Genomic DNA, 21,392 nt, shown 5'->3' with positions numbered 1-21,392 from the left:
GCAGTATTGATCTGCAACCTTTCGTTCTCCAGTTGATGCCAACCTACAACTCCCAGCATGCAGCAGCTGGGGAGCCACGGGTTGGCGACTACGGGCATAGGTCCTTTTGTGTCCTCCATCCGGTATCCAGATCCATAGACCCTCTTCACCCAGCGGTGGCGTATTTGTCCTCCATTCTTCTGGTTTATATTGTGGTTGCCATTTTTGCATTGCATGCAATGGGGCAATGCGATTGGGGCATTTAACCCTCTCCAATCCACTGTCTGATGTCTGAAGACATTTTGATTAAAGGCTGTACAGCTCCGATGTCGGAAGACGTCCGGCAGGGTATTCTTATTGTATATTGCCGGCCTCTCCAGCATGTCCCATAGCGCAGTACTGGCTCAAGCCAGCAGATGGTGCCATTGTATAATGGCAGAAAGAGAAAACCCCCTAGGAAACCCTGAATTCAAAATTGGATTGCAAAGGGTTAAATGGCAGTCAGAATGGAAGCGTTAACCGCCATGGTTAGAGTTCCTGCTGGTTGCGGGCAGGTTGCAGCCGTCAGACAGCCAGCACCCGCATTGTATGGAGTAGGATCGGCTCTCGCTCCCACCCCATCCAAACCCTGTACGTCCTCCGTCATTAAGGGGTCTTTGGTCCTGGATACACAGCAGTTCGCGGAGGTTCCTGCTGAACGAGGTAGACATGTCGTTAATATGTTGTTATTGTATCTCATCCATCTCTTTATTTCGCCTCACTCCTTATATAATTGTCACTTCTTGGCTGCTACTAACTCGCCACCTCCTGGATTGGGATGGAATTACATCTAACCGCTCACTCACTCATTACTGCTTCTCTCCCCAGAATCCAAGCCACATTTCCCTCAGTCCTTCCACCATTGTCTGAATGTCCTCCTAACCTGCAGTAAGTGTCTCTCCGCTATTATCCTACATGTAACAGATCTGTGTGCCGCTAGCAGAGAAAATACACCAAGTAGGTCACCGCGGTAACCGCCATTGTAAACCTCGCGGCTTGTGCGCTGATTGATCAAGGTCGAAGATAAACTGTAGCTTTATTGTTCACTTGTTTCTGCAGCCTTAACCCCTTAACGCCACAGGATGTAAGGTTACGTCCCGGCAGCTTAATACGTAACGCGACCGGACGCAACCTTACGCTATGTGGATGGCGTGGGATAAGAAGCTGAGCCTGCGCCATCCCGCATCCCGATAGATGGCCTCCCGCTGCAACAGCTGAGATCAATGAGAGCATTGATCTCCGCTTTTAACCCGCTACATGCCACAATCTAAAGGTATGTAAAGGGTTTACAGAGGAGGCACGCTCCCTCTGATGTCATCGGATCCCTGTGATGTAATTGTGGAGGGCTGATGGGCTTGCCATGGCAACAGGACACCAGATACTGGCGTTCGGCTTGCCATTGCCTATGATCCCTATTACAAGCGATCAGCCATTGCAGGACAGCCGCTGTGGTTACAAGTTCCCTACAGTGATATAAAAAGCGGAGCGCTCCGAGAAGACAACAGCTGTACGCAGAAGATAGCGGTCCCGCTTGTCTTCTGTATACAGCATGAGCCTTCATTTACACACTTATGCAAAGTGAACGCTCAAAACTGTCACTCAAACTGCCGTTTGAGCGGATGTTGAGTGATCATCTTGATGAGCGAGAATCGTCATGTTTAAATGGGCCTTTAGACTGGGGACATTTAGTGGAGAGTTTACTTCATCACTCTGCATTTCATCTGACATTTCATTTTCCTCTGCGAATGAATTGTGGGAAAAGCTCTTTAATAGATTTGTCTTCTCCTCATCGCTCTCTACAATTTTTCCTACATTATTTATTAAAGGGCCAGCACTTTCAGTATTGATCTTTTTACTATTTATATAGTTGAACAGTTTAGGGTTAGCTTTACTCTCTTTGGCAATAAGTCTCTCTGTCTCCATCTTTGATGTTTTTATCTGATTTTTACATTAGTTATTTTTCCCTTATGGGTTGTTAGAGCTTCTTCACTGACATCTTGTTTTACTAGTTGCTTTAAACTAGTATAACAAGATGTCAGCTTTTTGCTGTTTCTTGCCCCCTTTACATCTTTATTGAGCCCCATTGGTTTTCTCCTACCCCTAACCATTTTATTCCTGTAAGCCGCTCACATTAAGCAATTAGGATGTTTTTAACCATTTCCCATTTATTGTCTGTACTCTTAGTTTTGAGGACATTATCCCAGTCAATCTGGTTTAGGGCATCTCTGAGCTGGTCAAACTTTGCCTTTCCAAAGTTTAGTATTTTTGTAGCCCCCCCTATAAAAGTCTCTCTTGAAAGGCAAGTTAAAAATGTATTGTGTTAGGGTCACTATTTTCCAGCTGCCCCCCGCCCCCCACCCTGTTCTTCTGTCAGGTTAATAGGAAGTCCACAACTGCCCTCCTCTAGTTGGGTCCTGTACAAATTGGGTAAGGTGATTTACAAGTTAGTGTAATATATGCCCTACAGAGAACAGTCTGACATCGGAGCTCTGTTCTGCATAGTGTAAGACCTCAGAGCAATGATGAATGTCAGATGAGTTCCATCACTGGATTGGAAAGGGTTAAACTGTGGCAAAAATTTTCTACTGTGGCTCCGCACGTGGATTTAACCCTATCAATGGGAAAATCTATGTGGGGATATTTCTGTATAGATCTGCATTCAGAAGTGACATTACTTAATGCGGAATTGGATTTTCCCATTGATGAAGCGAAATTATTTACAGTGGGGGATGGGAATTGTTGCCTCAATCTGGGGTAAATGCAGTGTTTTGTCTCCACAACTAATGGCCACTGCCTGTTGTTCTAGGTGTGATCAGTCTCCTGTGATGGACCTCTGGATGTGACTGAGCTCCCCGCTCCCGGACGAGTTAGCGACCCGCTCCTGTGTAATATTCCTCGCCCCTGTATATAGTTTGTTGCTTCCTCTCAGACCGGTTTTCCTATTAAGCTGCACAGTTTGTACAATTTTACAAAAAGAAAAAAAATACGACTTTTGCAAAATAGATTGTATATTTAATGGCCGGCCCCTTTGTGTCGTCGTGTTCATGGACTGGGATCGGACGGGCCTCATACTTTGTTATAGTTCTTCCCGAAACTAGAAATAATTTATTTACTGAAGGTAAAAAGCTCAAATCTGAATAAAACAGGTTTATTCCACGTGTGTCTCGTGTTCCTTACTGAGTTGTTGGCTGTAATGGCGGCAGAGGATGGCGCACCAATACGTACGCGGCGAGACAATTACATCCCAACAGGTAAAATATTCCCCCCGAATCCTGAAGGACCAGAGCACCCCCCCCCCCCACCCCACCCTCCTCCATGAAACCAGTAATAAATTACTAATAAATAGGTAAAAACCACTTCAACCGGAGAACGGCGTGCGGATGGCGCTACAATAGCAGAGCTGGCAGGGTGGTACACGACGCCAACCTCTGATGTCCCTCCTGCAGCAGCATATGGACGCACTCGCTGTATCTTCGTGCGGACGGCAGAGAGAACTAAAGAGAAACCGAGGAGGACTGGTGAATATTTACTGGTGAGCGGTGCGACGCCCACAAGTGCCAGATGTATAACGGACCGCCACTGCTGCAGCCCAAAACATTCATGCCGTTCAGGCCGCTTGCAAACAAGTTATATTTAATCCGTATTTGGTCTGTTTTTCTGTGGACTGTAAGAGGGAGATAATGAAAATGTATTTACATAGCAGTATTCTTCACAGCTGTTTTTAACCCCTTCACGCCCCAGGACAAACATTCACGACATGGGGGGGTGCAGGATTTATATGGAGCAGGATGGGGAGCTGCTCCCGTTCCATACACGGCCGGTGTACACTGTCTGTGACAGCTGGCAATAGCCATAATCAGCATGAACGCTAATCACGGCTGTTAACCCTTTAAATGCTGCTGTCAACTCTGTCAGCAGCATTTAAATGGCCCAATCAGTATTTTGGGGTCTCTAACCCCCCCATCCCTCATGAGGTGCCATTTGGTTAACAAGGCAGTTTGAGGCTTTCTGAAGGCATGGCCCGATGCACTGTCTGTCAGAACGCAGTAAAAAAAAAAGTTTAATTAGTGAAAGAAAAAAAAAGTTTAAGTTTTCTTAAAAAAAACCTTTTCCATATCAATTTTTTAAAAAGCATCGTTGATGTTGCTGCATCCGTAAGAGTCGGCTCTATCCAGGTAACACATTCATCCCGCAGCGTGAATGTCAGAAGGAAAGAAAAAATGTACTCCAAAATGTACCAAGAGAGACTCCAGGCGGCCCGCACATGTGAGCCGCGCAACCGGGTCAGCGTAAAAATAAAAAGTTATGGCGGGCAGAAGATTTTTTTTTTTCCCAAAGATATTTTATTTTTCTAACAGTCGAACAGCAAAAGTAAAACTATATAAACGGGGGAGCACCTTAATGATACCGTCCCGCAATGTGTACGCCGTAAAAACAAGACCCCGGGCAAAAATGGTGGAATGGCATTTATTATCCATTTTAACTCCAGTTAAAACAAAAAAGAAAGGTTTGGCCCGATGTCGGCAGTAAAGTGCGATTGTTCAGAGAAACCGAGTCATCTTGTAGATAGGAGACCTTATAATGGCTACAAAGATACATGATGTTCATGCGAGCTTTCAGACCTCTCAGGATCCTTCCACAAGACCCTGATGAAGGACACTGAGGTCCCAAAGCTGCTGTAACATCATGTATCTGTCAGCCCTTATAAGGTCTCCGATCCACAAGAACTCCAGTTAGAAAGGTTTGAAGTTTTCAGTACATTATACGACACATGAAGTGGAACCGCTGAACAATACACCCCGCCCCACAAAACAACCAGCCGCTCTCCGATGGCGACGGGTAAATAAGAGGGGTGATTTTTTGAAAGTGAGGAGAAAAAAAGGTCTGCGTCATTCCGGGGTTCAGCAGACCGCTCTGCAATCAAAATGTGAAGCGGATTTGTTGAACCCTTTTTCATATTGTGACAAAATACAACTTGTACATTTCCATTTCCGCGGTTCCGGATTATTAGATCTACTCGGTCCCTGTTACCAGCGCAGGAGGCGCCTTCTTGTGGATTTCTTTCCATTATAAAACTTGAGGAGCATCAAGTCGTCCACAGACTGTCGGGCTGGGATCTTGAAAGTCTAAAAACAGGCTGAACTGTTATATCACGACCGACCGTACAGCAATGACCAATATGGACACATCAATGCCAGCAGGGCGCTATCAGCTGGCAGATAGGGATTCGCACATCATAGAATCACAGGATGTCGTGCCAAGAGCTGGAGATCACCGATCCCTACATTCTCTCGAATCCTCGTATTAGGAGTGGGAGGTGTGCAGAATCACTGGGAATGGGCAATATATTCCTGTTCCCTACGGGGCTTTCCCAGCACCCCTCGCAGACAGGAGGTCCCTGCAGCCGCAGTCGTGTGCTGTACAATACTTGTGTCGAAGAGCCAGGAATTGACGTAGCCTGGTGTTTATACAATCACCGATGCAGAGCGCCCCAACGTGAGGTGCAACAAGTTTATGAAGAAGGACCCACAGATGTCTGACCAGGCCCACGCGCGGCACTGACAGGAACACCAGCTACAAGCTGCTGTAGATCTAAGCTATCATTTACACCCGTTTTTGGAGTATATTATAGTATATCCAACAGGCCACTTTTTGCCAAATCCCACCCAGTTTTAGAAAAGTGTCGAGTGGTTCGCTAAAAGGCCCAAAAGTCACAAATTGTGGTGCAAATATGACATGCGCCAACATTTGTAACTCTTCTGTGCCACTAAATTACCCCAAAGTATCCCAGGGGTGATAGAACGTTCCGGTTAGCCAATAAAGGTATTGTGCTTACAGCAACCAGATATTTCTGGCTAACATAGTAGTGCACCTCCCGTAGCTGCAGTCATAGAAGATAAGCCACCCGAGCTCTACATGATATATAGAACAGTATTGGTTTAGTGTAGTCAGACAACTAGAGTCTCCTGCAGCGCCACAGATGGTAATGGTGTGCATACTCCACTGGAGCGCCATGTAAACTCTTCCTTGTGCCAGCATGTGGGTGAGGGAGCGGGCAGGGACCCGCAGCTGGAAGCCCACCAATCTCTAGTTTGTCACAATGACTTACCCAACACATGCCCACAAGCTTCGCCACATTATAAACATCCGGCCCCCCAGTGTTATACAATCCAAGATGATGCCAGTCAGGATGGAGTGGCACTGCTGGGCACGGCCGGGCACAACATGTTGAACGAGATCTGGATTGAAAACATGAATGACAATAAGTATATTTATAACCAGAAGTAGAACAGCAGCGCAGTTAGTGTGAATGTAAGCATCGTCGTGCCCGCACCCGCTGCATTCCTATGAAGGCATGTAGATTTTGTATGTCAGTCTATGTGATAATATAAAGGTCCTGTGGGAGGCGCTGTACCTGCTACTATACCCTCAGCACGGGACGGGATATCCATTTCAGTAGTATATAGGATGCTGTCTTGAAGAGATGTTGAGTTCCCATCATTGGTCAGCAGGGGGTGGTGCTGTACCCAGAGAATGGCCCCCAAATCACCAGGCCAGGAGTTCCAACAGTAGGCGGCGCTGACAATGCCAGCAGTAGGTTGTTTCCATAACATTTATTAGCCGCTGAAAGGGCTTGTCTACACCAGTGTTTCTCATCTCCAGTCCTCCAGACCCCCACAGGTCATGTTTCCAGGATTTCCTCAGTATTGCACAGGTAATTATCGTCGGCGCCTCAGACATTGCCACGCTGGTTCTTACTATAGGATATCCTGAAAACATGACCTGTTGGGCTCCCTGAGGACTGGAGTTGAGAAGCACTGGCCTAGATTGCCTATCTTCAAACAGCTCCGTTCCCACTGCAGTGGCCAAACTTAGTATTGCAGGCCATTCACTTCAATAGGAACTTTGCCTGTAACACCAAGCCTGTCCACTGCAGTGAGAACGGAGCTGTCTGCTTCTTGCAGAAATCAGCTCATGGTAGGAGTGCACCAGCCTGGCCAACAGCTGATCAGCAGGGATTGAAAAGTCTGTCCTAAGGACCGGCCAGAAATAGTTTACAACTGGACAACCGCCAATGGGTGGAGGTCATAAATGACCAAACATTTTTTTTTGTGATTTTGCTGTAGTTGTGGTTTGTTTACCCAAGAAAGTGAGGATCGATAAATTATTATTTACTACATGGCGCTCACTGATCGTTATGAAGGCCAGAAAAGGGAAGACGAAAGCAGTGAGAAACGGGGAATCCCTAGACGTCTCTGAAAGGACCTGAGCTGCTGCTGCTAGACTGTAAGAGCTTTAACCCTGCACCTTACACTGGTTGGCGCGATACGGGGCCGTGAATCCCGCCTGCATATCGCACTCCCTACTGTGTGAATTCCCCGGAGATGCAAGGCATTTTTACGTCGAACAGCCTGGCATCACTTCGGGGATGTAGTGATGAGCTGCGATGGAGGATCGTGGCGTTCCATCCATTGCCCTTGCAGCAAGCACGTGGTGCGACGCTGCTGGCGGCCCCCATGGAAAACAATGGGCAATGCGAGGGCACACAGGAAGATAGAGCATGCCGCAATTTGTATCCTGCAAAGCATCGCGGTGCCCTGCAGGAAAACATCGCCCAGGTGTATGACCCCGCCCAGGTGTATGACCCCGCCCAGGTGTATGACCCCGTACAAAAAATGGGGTTCATATTTGTGCAACGCACAAATCTTGCACGACTTTCTGGCCAGGGTGAAGGCAGCCTTACATTGGCACTGGGGTGAGGGCAGCCTTACATTGGCACTGGGGTGAAGCCCAGGATTACTCGCTATACAGGCACAACAGATCGTCTTAAACAGGTAAAGATTTCTCACCTGCACTAGAGACAGTAGCGCCATCCAGTGTCGGGTAGCTGCATTGTGCATCAGTCTGGGATCATTGTCTGTAGCCGTGATGCAGCAGTAGGTTCTCTTCCATAGGCGATAACTGACGTCTAATGGCGTCCTATACAGATATGAACATTTGCGCTACGCCCGTAGCTGGAGGCCCGTCCTGCTGCATCTTCTCTCCGCATCCTGGCCTCTTGCATGTGACATGGTGGCACAAACAACCCCGGCCACCGATGTGTTGCTTCAGCGTGTTCCCCTCATCTGGTGCTAGAGAAGCATTATGTGGCGGGGGTATAGAGGACGCTCAGCGCAGGCAGAGATCTCGGTGTTGCTCTTGATCCAACTCCTAACCTGCAGTAAAGGCAAACAGACAGGAATCATATCTGCGCCACCTGCGGTCCCCGACGTGTCGTCTCTCGTCTGAATATGATGTCACCGGGGGGACTGGAGCCGGGCGGGGGACGAGCGGAGAGAGGCAAGGATCAGCTGAGTTATTCTACAGCATGGGGACCCGTGAGAGGCTTTAATGTAACTCGGATAACACCTGTAAAGGACTAAATATATTTATCACCTACCGGCGCTAAAAGTACTCTGATCACTTGGCCCTCTAAGGATCACCAGACCGGTGCACCCCAACTGAATGGAGCAGCAGTGTGCCTGCATGACCACAGCTTCACTGACTTCTATGGGACTGATGGAAATGAGTGCGCGATAAATGTATTTGGTGGGAAAACCCCTTTAAAGTCCGTCACTTGTGACACATCGCTGATTGAAGTGATAGCAGCGCCCGGGCTAGCGATGTTGTCACTTTAGTTCCCACCAGGCACAGCGCTGTTCATTGGATAGTGGCTGGGCCTGGTATCACAGCTCTGTCACCTTCACTTGAATGAGACGGAGCTGCTCTCAGGCCACGTGATGAATGAAAGTGACGTCACAAGCTTGAGAAGAGGCTGGAGCGCCTCCTCAATCGGTTGATTGTCGGGGATTACGTGTGATGGACCCTCACTGATGACCCATCCTGAAGTTAGGTTTGTGCGGGGAAACCCCATTAATACAGCAGTGAGTCTGCCGGCAGCGTTCATTACAGTATATTCTCTCTAAAGAAGGCCGTGCCGCTATAACCGTATGCACGCTATTCCTTTATGCCCATCCTCTGCCCTCTCAGTGACATGTCCCCACATATCCATCACCGTGACCACCTGTCCAGTTATTGACCGGAGAGATTCCACTATACTCTAATTTACATGCCAATGGCAGCGGCCCCCTGCTGGCTGCATCCACTTCTGTTCAGGAAGGACGCCGACTCTTCTGTCTGTGCGGTGGATCAATATAAAGACCCAGAGAACAAAGGATCCAACATCTGGGAGCGTCCCTGCAAACAGCAGCCATGCTCTATGTAGGGGCAGATGCATAGTGTGCCTATAATACATCGCCTCCGGTTTAGTGTCCTCCGAGGGGTCTCCATGGACGCGGTCCGTCACATAGAATCTGCGGGGCAAGAATTTATCAAATTACTATTTATAATTAATAGGGATGAGCGAGCGTACTCGGTTCGGGTGTTTTTGCACTCGAGCACCGCTTTTTTCGAGTAACTGACTACTCGGACAAAAAGATTCGGGGGGGGGGGGGGTGGCGAGGTGGAGCGGGGGGGGGGGGGGGGGACACTAATGCATTTTGTGGTCTTGAAGTGGTTCAAGGGGTTTTCCTACATCTTAAATGTACTACCCCTCCGCAGTATACATGGTAAATCTCTGATCACTGGGGGCCCTGCTGATCACAAATATCAGCGTTCCGAGCACGCCATTACTCCTAGCTGTATGACTGCAGGGAAGAGGAGTGTAACGGAGCAGCGGTCAAGCTTGTGCTGCGCTGCAACATTCTACATCCATGGGACTGACGGGAACGGCTGAGGGCTGTACTTTGACATCTCTTTCAAACTGAAAGACTTTGAGTGGAGCAGTTGGGCGCAGGCTCAAATACCGCTCCATTTATATGCCCATTGCTGGGGTTCTGCAGGGAGGGGAACAATGGGGTTCCCAGTGATCAGAATTTTCTTTCTATCAACTATTTAGTGGATACGTGATAAATGTCCATTGTGTAAAATCTCCGTGGGGGTGAATGAAGCGCAGGAACCGGGAAGGGGACAAGAGAGAACGGCTGAGTGTCACTGGCACCGCCACTCTGCCTTCTCCCATCCCTGCTGTAGCGCAGTCAGTCACCCGCTGTCATTCTCCTCGCTGGCCTCGCATAAAGCTTGCAATATGTGAAGCCAGTGAGGAAAATAACAGTGCAGAAGGCGGTAAGGGAAAAAGAGAGAGTGGCAGCAGATGGGTCAGTGACACCAGGCGGGAGGGGAGATAATGGCCATCCAATATCTGCCCCAGCCAATCAAGTTGTGTGCATTTGTTGGGGGCGTGCATCTTGTCTCCACCTATTCTTGTGGTGGAGACAAGATGCAACAGTACCGAGTTATGCAAAGATGATCGCTCAAACTGTCATTTGAGCAAATTTTAAGCGATCATTATTCCGTGTTAATGGGCCTTTAGAGAAACCAAGTAATCTTGTTGATATGATACTTTTTTGTTAGCTATTAAAAAGGTATCATATCTACAAGATTACTTGGTTTCTCTTAAGGCCCATTTACACAGAACAATGATCGCTCAAACGACAGTTTGAGTGACAGCTTTGAGCGATCATTTTGCATAAACTATTAAGTAGCTGCTCAGCTACTTAATAGCTTATTAGCATGCAAATGAAGCCTTAGCTGAATGCAGTTAATAGCCGGAGGGCTCTTATCTGCATTCAGCTCCTAGCTCCTTTGTTCTCCGACGGGAAACAATGCTATCAGCACTACCTGCGGAGAACTCAGCGTGCCGTCCTGATAAAACCACACAACGATTTTTAGGTTGGACTGAATTTGACGATCAATGATTATCGCTCAAACGTCACTTTTTAGCGATTTTTGAGCTATTATCGCTCCGTGTAAATGGGCCTTTATTGAGAACAATCACACTTTGGGCTACTGGCTAAAATGATACTAAACTCTTTTTGCTCAGCCCCATTCACTTCTATGAAGCCAAGCGACAAAACAAGATGCAATCTGTTGCCTAGTAGGGCGCTGCTTCTGGAATAAGCCAGCCATGTGTTTGTAATTCTATACATACTACTTCATGTTCCGATTACCTATAAGCCTTCACCAGCGCCGGGATCTGAAACTCTTCTACTTCTTCACACAGAAGACTCCATCCTCTGCAAGGAAAGGGACAGCCATAAATAATACGTCTGATGCATGATAATGTATTCACTGCTAATGTGCAGGATGTCACCACCAACCAAGCAACCTGACAGATATTCCAGGATTGATGCTAGAGCGGTGCCCCCTGCTGTTTATATCCCCAGACATGCTAGAACTAATATTGGAATAGCGCCCCCTTCTGTTTACATCCCCAGATATCCCAGGACTAAAGTAATAGTGAATGTGAACGATAAGTGAACGAGCCAATGATGATTTTTATGCATGCAAAAAATGAACAACAAACGAAAAGTGACCAATTATCGTTCATCGCTCGCTGATTGGCTGCGCTTAGTCATTCGATACGACTATCGGTCACTTTTGCTTGTTTGAGGGATTTTTGGAACGATATTGTTCTGTCTAAAAGGGCCTTAATGCTAAAATAGCGCCACCTGCTGCTTATATCCTCTGTTATTCCAGGACTGATATTACAATACTGCCCCCTGCTGTTTCTATTCCCAGATATTCCAGGACTGATGCAAGAATAGCACCACCTACTTCTATCCCCAGATATTCCAGGACTAATGTTATAATAGCCCTCCACTATTGCAGGACTTATGTTAGAGTAGCGCCCCCTACTGTTTATACCCCAGCACTAATGTTAGAATAGTGCCACCTGCTTCTGAAGTTGTTGTGTCTTCTCTGGTGTCAGAAGAGATGTTCAACAAGTGATAAGAGGTGAGACAGCGTTACTGCAGAGTAGCGATACTGAGTAGGTGTGACCAAACTGGAGGTGGACCAGACACAGAAACATAAAATGTTTACAATTATGGGCCGGATGTAACTAGATTAAACGGGGCGCCCCCGGCAACCAAAAAATAAACAACTAGATAAAAGAAAGTGCAGTTTTCAAACTTCTCCTTTTAGGTCATTGACAAAAGAAAAGTATTGGAAAGGAAAGTGTGAATTGGGCCGCCCACATGGCACAGGAGGTACAAACACTGCCATCTAGTGGCAGCTTTGCTAAATGACAAACTGGTGCAGCACATTTCAGAACTAAGGCTCACGAATAAAGGAATCCTGGGGATTTATTAGAAGCGACGCCAAATGATTTCATGCTGTCAGTTTTGCATGAACTTCCGATAACCGCAGGGAGCTCTTCTCACTTACCTGAACCCAGATGAATCGGAGCCCGATAACCGCAGGGAGCTCTTCTCACTTACCTGAACCCAGATGAATCGGAGCCCGATAACTGCAGGGAGCTCTTCTCACTTACCTGAACCCAGATGAATCGGAGCCCGATAACTGCAGGGAGCTCTTCTTACTTACCTGAACCCAGATGAATCGGAGCCCGATAACCGCAGGGAGCTCTTCTCACTTACCTGAACCCAGATGAATCGGAGCCCGATAACTGCAGGGAGCTCTTCTCACTTACCTGAACCCAGATGAATCGGAGCCCGATAACTGCAGGGAGCTCTTCTTACTTACCTGAACCCAGATGAATCGGAGCCCGATAACCGCAGGGAGCTCTTCTCACTTACCTGAACCCAGATGAATCGGAGCCCGATAACTGCAGGGAGCTCTTCTCACTTACCTGAACCCAGATGAATCGGAGCCCGATAACCGCAGGGAGCTCTTCTCACTTACCTGAACCCAGATGAATCGGAGCCCGATAACCGCAGGGAGCTCTTCTCACTTACCTGAACCCAGATGAATCGGAGCCCGATAACTGCAGGGAGCTCTTCTCACTTACCTGAACCCAGATGAATCGGAGCCCGATAACTGCAGGGAGCTCTTCTTACTTACCTGAACCCAGATGAATCGGAGCCCGATAACTGCAGGGAGTTCTTCTTACTTACCTGAACCCAGATGAATTGGAGCCCGATAACTGCAGGGAGTTCTTCTTACTTCCGTGAACCCAGGTGAATCGGAGCCCGATAACTGCAGGGAGCTCTTCTCACTTACCTGAACCCAGATGAATCGGAGCCCGATAACCGCAGGGAGCTCTTCTTACTTACCTGAACCCAGATGAATCGGAGCCCGATAACTGCAGGGAGCTCTTCTTATTTACCTGAACCAGGATGAATCGGAGCCCGATAACCGCAGGGAGCTCTTCTTACTTACGTGAACCCGGATGATTCGGAGCCCGATAACTGCAGGGAGCTCTTCTTACTTCCGTGAACCCGGATGATTCGGAGCCCGATAACTGCAGGGAGCTCTTCTTACTTACATGAACCCAGATGAATCGGAGCCCGATAACTGCAGGGAGCTCTTCTTACTTACATTAACCCAGATGAATCGGAGCCCGATAACTGCAGGGAGCTCTTCTTACTTACGTGAACCCGGATGATTCGGAGCCCGATAACTGCAGGGAGCTCTTCTTACTTACGTGAACCCGGATGATTCGGAGCCCGATAACTGCAGGGAGCTCTTCTTACTTACCTGAGCCCAGATGAATCGGAGCCCGATAACTGCAGGGAGCTCTTCTTACTTCCGTGAACCCGGATGAATCGGAGCCCGATAACTGCAGGGAGCTCTTCTTACTTACCTGAACCAGGATGAATCGGAGCCCGATAACCGCAGGGAGCTCTTCTTACTTACGTGAACCCGGATGATTCGGAGCCCGATAACTGCAGGGAGCTCTTCTTACTTACCTGAGCCCAGATGAATCGGAGCCCGATAACTGCAGGGAGCTCTTCTCACTTACCTGAACCCAGATGAATCGGAGCCCGATAACTGCAGGGAGCTCTTCTTACTTACCTGAGCCCAGATGAATCGGAGCCCGATAACTGCAGGGAGCTCTTCTCACTTACCTGAACCCAGATGAATCGGAGCCCGATAACCGCAGGGAGCTCTTCTTACTTACATGAACCCAGATGAATCGGAGCCCGATAACCGCAGGGAGCTCTTCTTACTTACGTGAACCCAGATGAATCGGAGCCCGATAACTGCAGGGAGCTCTTCTTACTTACCTGAACCCGGATGAATCGGAGCCCGATAACTGCAGGGAGTTCTTCTTATTTACCTGAACCAGGATGAATCGGAGCCCGATAACTGCAGGGAGCTCTTCTCACTTACCTGAACCAGGATGAATCGGAGCCCGATAACTGCAGGGAGCTCTTCTTACTTACCTGAACCAGGATGAATCGGAGTCCGATAACTGCAGGGAGCTCTTCTCACTTACATGAACCCAGATGAATCGGAGCCCGATAACTGCAGGGAGCTCTTCTTACTTACCTGAACCCGGATGAATCGGAGCCCGATACCTGAAGGGAGCTCTTCTTACTTACCTGAACCCAGATGAATCGGAGCCCGATAACTGCAGGGAGCTCTTCTTACTTACGTGAACCCAGATGAATCGGAGCCCGATAACTGCAGGGAGCTCTTCTTACTTACATGAACCCAGATGAATCGGAGCCCGATAACTGCAGGGAGCTCTTCTTAATTACCTGAACCCGGATGAATCGGAGCCCGATAACTGCAGGGAGCTCTTCTTACTTACATGAACCCAGATGAATCGGAGCCCGATAACTGCAGGGAGCTCTTCTTACTTACCTGAACCCAGATGAATCGGAGCCCGATAACTGCAGGGAGCTCTTCTTACTTACGTGAACCCAGATGAATCGGAGCCCGATAACTGCAGGGAGCTCTTCTTACTTACATGAACCCAGATGAATCGGAGCCCGATAACTGCAGGGAGCTCTTCTTATTTACATGATCCCAGATGAATCGGAGCCCGATAACTGCAGGGGGCTCTTCTTACTTACATGAACCCAGATGAATCGGAGCCCGATAACGCAGGGAGCTCTTCTTACTTACATGAACCCAGATGAATCAGAGCCCGATAACTGCAGGGAGCTCTTCTCACTTACATGAACCCAGATGAATCAGAGCCCGATAACTGCAGGGAGCTCTTCTTACTTACCTGAACCCGGATGAATCAGAGCCCGATAACTGCAGGGAGCTCTTCTCACTTACATGAACCCAGATGAATCAGAGCCCGATAACTGCAGGGAGCTCTTCTTACTTACCTGAACCCGGATGAATCGGAGCCCGATAACTGCAGGGAGCTCTTCTTATTTACTTGAACCCGGATGGAAGGTGGAGACTCCCTAGTTCAGGATGTGTCTAAACGTCTCTCCATCTGCATTCACTAACAAGGAGACGCTGCAGGTGATCCAGCACACCTTCCTGGAGTTCTGCAGCAGCTCAGGATACTGGACAGAAGAGGAGAGCAGAACGCCATTTATCTCTCTTGCGATCCTGAGTTTTTGGTCAGTCTCACACGACCGGATTTGAATTGCGGATTCCGTGAGCATTTGATTCGCGGTTCAATAGAATGCATTGAATTACACAGTTCTGCTCACATTAAGTAATCCGCTTGCGGAAAATAAAGCGCAGCATGCTCTATTTTTCCGCGGATATCCCCGACATAGAGCCCATTGTTAAGATACAGATACTTGGAGAGAGCAGCACAAGCAGGAATCTTTAAAAACATCTTGTAGATCAAAATTACATCTTTTATTACAAGTCCACTGACAGAACATGCAAGACAAGCGACGTTTCGACTGCTTCTGCCTCGGCCGCTTACTAGCCAAACCAGCATTCTACTGCACATTGATAAGAGGCAAAAACTCAGAAACAGCCGTCCGTGTATGGAATATGGCCTGGTTTTTAATTCCCAATCATTGTTACAAAGACCAGTATAAAGGGTCGGATATTGGTATGCAGGAATGGCGCCAACCAATAGGTGGCGCTGCAGAGGTATCTCTTACATGTGATGGTGACACAGCGCTTGGGATGACTCGCTACCCCTATGGGGCACTAAGCTGTTCACACGCAACCTGTAGTCTTCACTGCAACCAGTATCACAAATCCTGTAGTTACAGGTGAGACCTTTGAGAACTACACAGACAGACCTTAGGCGGATGCGCTAATACACTCACTGCATAACGGGACTAAACGGGATTTTCACGGCCGCATAATGGGACTAAAACACGTCCATTTGTTTACTTTGTGGAAAGCATGAAAATAATAACCAGGAAGCGAAAAGTAGAGAAAATGCATGATAAAAAAAAAGGTTTTCACGTGCGAAAAGCGCATGAAAATAGCATAAATAACATGGAAAACGGAGAGTTTTTGACTGACCAAAATTGCACTCACCTGCCTGAAGACTAAACATAAGGTTCAAGCTATCATCTTCATTCCTCCATTCACTTTCAGTCCCCGATATGCAGTTTACATCCTGCCGCTAATCTCAGACCCCCTCCCCCCCCCCCTCTCTGTCATAGCCATAGACTAAGCCCTAGCTGCAGGGAAGAATTTAAAAAAAAAAGTATACATCATCTTAAAAGTGCTGTCAGCTCCGGTTCATCTTCTCCCCGCTCCCGGCACTATTTATCTTCAGCTCTTATGGCCGTGGGTTGAAAAATCCCCGCCTCCTGGAAGCGCTGCCTCTGATTGGCTGACGTTTAGCCAATCACAGCTATTCATCGAGCGATGGCTCTGATTGGCTAAGCGTCAGCCCATCAGTGGCAGCGCTTCCAGGAGGCGGGGATTTTCCAATCCCCAGCCAGAAGAGATGAAGAAGAATAGTGCCGGGGAATGGGGAGAAGATACAGCAGAGTTGATAGCGCTTCTAAGGTGATATAATTTTTTTTTTTGTGCAGCTAGGGCTTATCTTCAGGGTAGAGCTTATACTTCAAGCCCCCCTCCAAAAATTCTTACATGTGGTGTTACAAAGTCACGTGACTTGAAAGACTGAAATTGCCTGAAAGACAATATAGCGACATCTGTTTGGCCACCTAATAAAACACAACACGGAGCAGAGAGTGAAATATCTATCATCCTGTATACAATCAGACCGCAAACCCCACATGTCAGAGGATCCGTCATCACCTGAACAGCGGAGAGTCTGCTGCTCCATTTAGGAGCCTTCCAGTAGCTGATGGAGGCTCTCAGGGACAGACTGGTGTTGTCTGCTGGCCCAGGTGGGATTCCTCATCTTTTAACCTTTCTGCAGCCTGTTAATGACAACCACATGGTGGTTACTGATGGAAAGGAGGGACATTAAAAGACATGGAAATGGGTCGCAGATTTGCAGTAAACACAGATGCTTACAAATGTAATATAGAGGCTTCGCATGAAGTAAATATTTTACTCATTACAATTAAAAAGAAGTTGCAGTACAATAGAGAGGAGTCTCCAATGTGCAGCAGATAAGCGGAAGGAAGGCATACATTCATACGTTACTTATTACATTGCATAAAGTAAACAGTGTAAAGAGAAGAGAAGAAAATATAAGGCCATTCTCACACACAGCACCTGCAACTACAAGCACCGGCCACCACACTCAGGTCGGAGCAGCGGCTTTCGCTCCCACCTTGATGCATCCCAGCACTGACAGCCAATTCTGCCTGGACAACCCTCTTTGGCAATGAGTCTCTCTGTCTCCACCTTTCCTGCTTTTATTTGCTTTTTACATTCATTTATTTTCCTTACAGCTTTTTAGTGCTTCCTTGCTGTCTTTTTGTTTTAGTAGTTTAACCCCTTAAACCACTTTTTAGGGAATTTTACCCATGTGGTGGTTTTACTGCCCTATTTGCTTCCCTTTAGCTACCAAAATTATTTTTACGGCATTTTTTTCCCTGTGACACATAAAGCTATTTCTTTATATCTTTTTTCACTGACTTTTTTTTACGCTTTTTAGTTTTTGGGGGGTAAAAAGCTAAGAAAAAAAAGGATTTTTAAAAATATATAGTTGTATTTTTTTAATTAGTATACTTACAGTAAAATAAAGTACAGGAACGGGTTCCTCATTTTGTTTCAGACGTCTTGATATATAATATGTATAGTTTTGGATTATAGGGCACATACGGCGATTGTTTTGGTTGGCGTCGGCTTTGAGGCATTTTCTTTTTTATGTATATACTGTTATTTCATTGTGTAATTTTTTTTACTATCTCTGTCCCCCATGACGTCATCTAAGACCTCTGAGGGTCATTCACATTGCATTTTTTTAATTGCACACTTTTCCACTGTAGCTGGGGCATGCATAGTAGCCGCATCCATAGGAGCCCCAGTTACAGGGGAAAACATTCCCCTGTGGTGACAATAGTCACTACACAGAGCTGATCTGGGTCTTATAGGACCCTGCAGCTCTGCTGCGACAGAGGGCACCCGGCGGTCACGTAATCAAGGGTCGTATAGTGAAAATAATACTTCCACTATTTAGTACATAGCGCTCATTGAGCGCTATTTAGCTGGGAAAGAATAGGGCAGAAGCAGTTAAAAACCGCTTTTCCCTTCTCCTCTGGGTCCTCTGATGTGTCTGACAGCTGAGGACCTGACCCATGCCGTTCATCTGCTATTGGCAGGGATTAAAGCCTGGGACCAAGCACCGTATATTTTTCCCGCTTGGTCCTTAAAGGGTTAAATGCTTTCTTCTTGTTGTTTATTGCCTTTACAGCCTTATTCACCCACATGGCATTTTTTTTTTGTAAAATGCAAATAAATTCTATAAAAAAATACAATTATTTCTGAGCACATAAAGTGAAGCGGCGGCGGCCGAACCTCAGTCATCGCCTGCAGGCCAAGCCCCTTCATTTGTTCATATGAAACCTCCAGATCAGACAGACGAGAACGAGAGCGGCGCCCCCAGGAGGAAATGGTGAATGTGTCCGAATACAAATACCGGTCCAGGAAAATCCTTCTGTCATCAATTGCGCTGACGCTGCAGACCGCCTGCCACAGAACAGATTCGGTGAAGCGGAAGAGCGCCACCAAGGGGATGGAGAAGACCCAGCCGCCAGCGTTAGTCATGTCAGAGAACGCTGGCTGCAAATCGTCCTATAAGGGAATATAAAACATACATTACTGATATCACCGAGATTAACCATTTTTCTGAAAATGTCATGATTTCCGATTCTGGGCACCTGGGGGCGCCGCACTGGGCTAAAGGGGTGCTGTACGTGATTACAAGACACGCAGGGGGACGGTTGTGCCCAGCTATGTGACACATAAGGGCGGCACTATAATGCAATGGGCAGCTGCGTGTGGTTTACCGGACACGATGGGGAGGGGCGCTGTGCCCAGCTGACCTGACATGGGGTGGAGGCTGTGCACTCAATGCCTGGTTATACTGGCTCCTCCCTTCATTTGTGGCGCTATTACCTGGCTATCCTGACTCCTCCCCTCACACTGTACTCTTATGGATGAGGGGAGGAGTCAGGATAGCTGGACATAGTGTGGCGACTGGGGCTTCTGTGTCCTTAAAAAATGAGGCCTGTACCCTCGCTGCCTGACCGGAGGTATGGAACCCAGGAGAGAAGGGGCATTCTTTCTAGCTGACCCAGAGAGGGCACTATTATTAAATGAGGGCTATAAAGGGGTTGCTATTACTCTTTGGAACCACAGGAGGTGCTATGACTAAAGAGGGCCATAGAGGGGTTTTTATTACGAAGTAGAATCAAAGAGGGGGCATATTATAATTAAGGCCACAGAGGGGACCCTATTACTAAATAGGGGCCACAGATAGGGCATTATTACTATGTGGGGCCACAGAAGGGTCATTATTAATAATTAGGGGTACTATTACTACATAGGGCACATAGGGGGCACTATTACTAATACGAACGATTGTAATCTGATCTAAATATGATATGATTTAGTAACAATGTGTCAGTGTCGTCCAGTCACAGCGTGGCGGCGTCATCCACGACTAAGAGTATGTCAACGGAGAAATAAAAAAGTCATGGCGGTCAGCAGATGGCGGGAGAGAAAATATTTATTTTAAATTTTTTTAATAAGGGCAACAAAACATAAAAACCAGACCCACCCAAAGATGGTGGACTTTCGTTTTTTTCCCCCATTAAACTCCGCCTAGACAAGTTTTTAAAGTTTTTTCCGTACATTATACATACATTGAATATTACCGCGAGAAATACAACTCGTCCCGCCGGAAGTAAGCCTCGGGCTAATATCCCACAGGGGACCGAGATAAACTGGGCTCGATTTCGCGCTTGGGAACATGCAATGTCCCTGCGGAGGCGGTTTTGTGTGAAGAGTGCCTCCCATCACTCCAGGGAAGCTGCGATCGACGGGACAATTCGCATCGCACTTGAAAACAACAGCGAGGCATTCTGAGGGAACGCCCAATAATAGGATTTCTGTCGGGGAAAAAAAAACCAAAGTCATGTATACGACCCGTTCGGTGGAATGGCGTCATATTTGTGTGAGATTTGTGCGTCTCGCAACACATAAATCTCTCACGATTTTCTCGTCTGCGGTGAAGCGGCCTCCGGACTGCGACGTCAGCGTGGAAAATAAAAGGTTTGTTTTTAAAGTGGGGAGGAAAAAACTAAAATAGAAATAAAGAAACGCGCGTCGGCGTCCATAAGGAGGTAGCAGGAGCATACGGAGACTGCGTGCCTGCAGGGGTTACAGCCCACCTGCGCCCAGGTTATACCACTTCACCTGACAATGGCGGAGCTGCGCTCGGTGCCCTTGGCATGGTGGATGCCCCAGTCATATTAGGCAGCAGGCGGGCGATGGCCTTACCTCACAGTTCTGGGAGGGTTTCAGGAGGCTACTTCCGGTTTACCTGACCGGGGGGGGGGGGGGGGGGGGGGCAGCACCTGCTGACAAGACTGAGGTAAACCAGAATGACACATAAGCATGACGTGTATGTAAGGGTGCATGACATCATGAGCAGCCCCTCATTACTGGGGTCGCCGACTGATCACTCCTCGCCACGGTTACCTCTCACACCTTAGAATCACCTCACAGAACCTCCCGCCACGGTTGGGTCTAGAGTGTAGTGAGTCCTGGTAGGTCCTCTGACCAGCAGCTCCATTCTAGACACTTCACTGCTGAACGGACTAGAGTATAGTCTCTGCTTGGAGGACCTAGGAGGAGCTGCATCCATAAGTAGTGGTTTCAGGCACTGGGTTGGAGCCTCAGGTGTAGCAGCCTCAGGGGTCTGGAGGGTAATCAGGGACAAGCCAGGGGTCAGCAACGGGAGGTCACTGTTTGCAGTACAATTGAATGAGGCGGGTAATGTAGCCAGATGGAAAGGCAGAAGTCGGTATTGGGATGTCTTGCCACAATAGCAGAGTTTTCCTGAAATGGTTTTAATAAGGTCTCGTGGAAGACGGGGTAAATCCTTAAAGGAGATGTCCCGCGCCGAAACGGGTTTTTTTTATTTTTAAACCCCCCCCCCCCCGTTCGGCGCGAGACAACCCCGATGCAGGGGTTAAAAAAACAAACAGCACAGCGCT

The 21,392-nt window shown here is 47.7% G+C and overlaps 1 protein-coding gene across 1 annotated transcript in view; it reads left to right on the top strand.

The window, feature by feature from the left end:
- LOC136595471 (pleckstrin homology domain-containing family G member 4B-like) overlaps positions 1 to 3,174 on the top strand; it is a 72,069-nt gene extending 68,895 nt beyond the window's left edge. The window contains exons 23-24 of the mRNA XM_066588702.1: positions 847 to 906; positions 2,825 to 3,174. Of these exons, the coding sequence (XP_066444799.1) occupies positions 847 to 888 (42 nt within the window). The 3' untranslated portion in view covers positions 889 to 906; positions 2,825 to 3,174. The remainder of the gene's footprint in view (positions 1 to 846; positions 907 to 2,824) is intronic.
- The last annotated feature ends 18,218 nt before the right edge of the window (positions 3,175 to 21,392 follow it).

Source organism: Eleutherodactylus coqui, unplaced genomic scaffold (assembly GCF_035609145.1).
Source record: "Eleutherodactylus coqui strain aEleCoq1 unplaced genomic scaffold, aEleCoq1.hap1 HAP1_SCAFFOLD_210, whole genome shotgun sequence".
Taxonomy (NCBI): Eukaryota; Metazoa; Chordata; class Amphibia; order Anura; family Eleutherodactylidae; genus Eleutherodactylus; species Eleutherodactylus coqui.
This window is presented reverse-complemented; position numbering and strand designations above follow the sequence as displayed.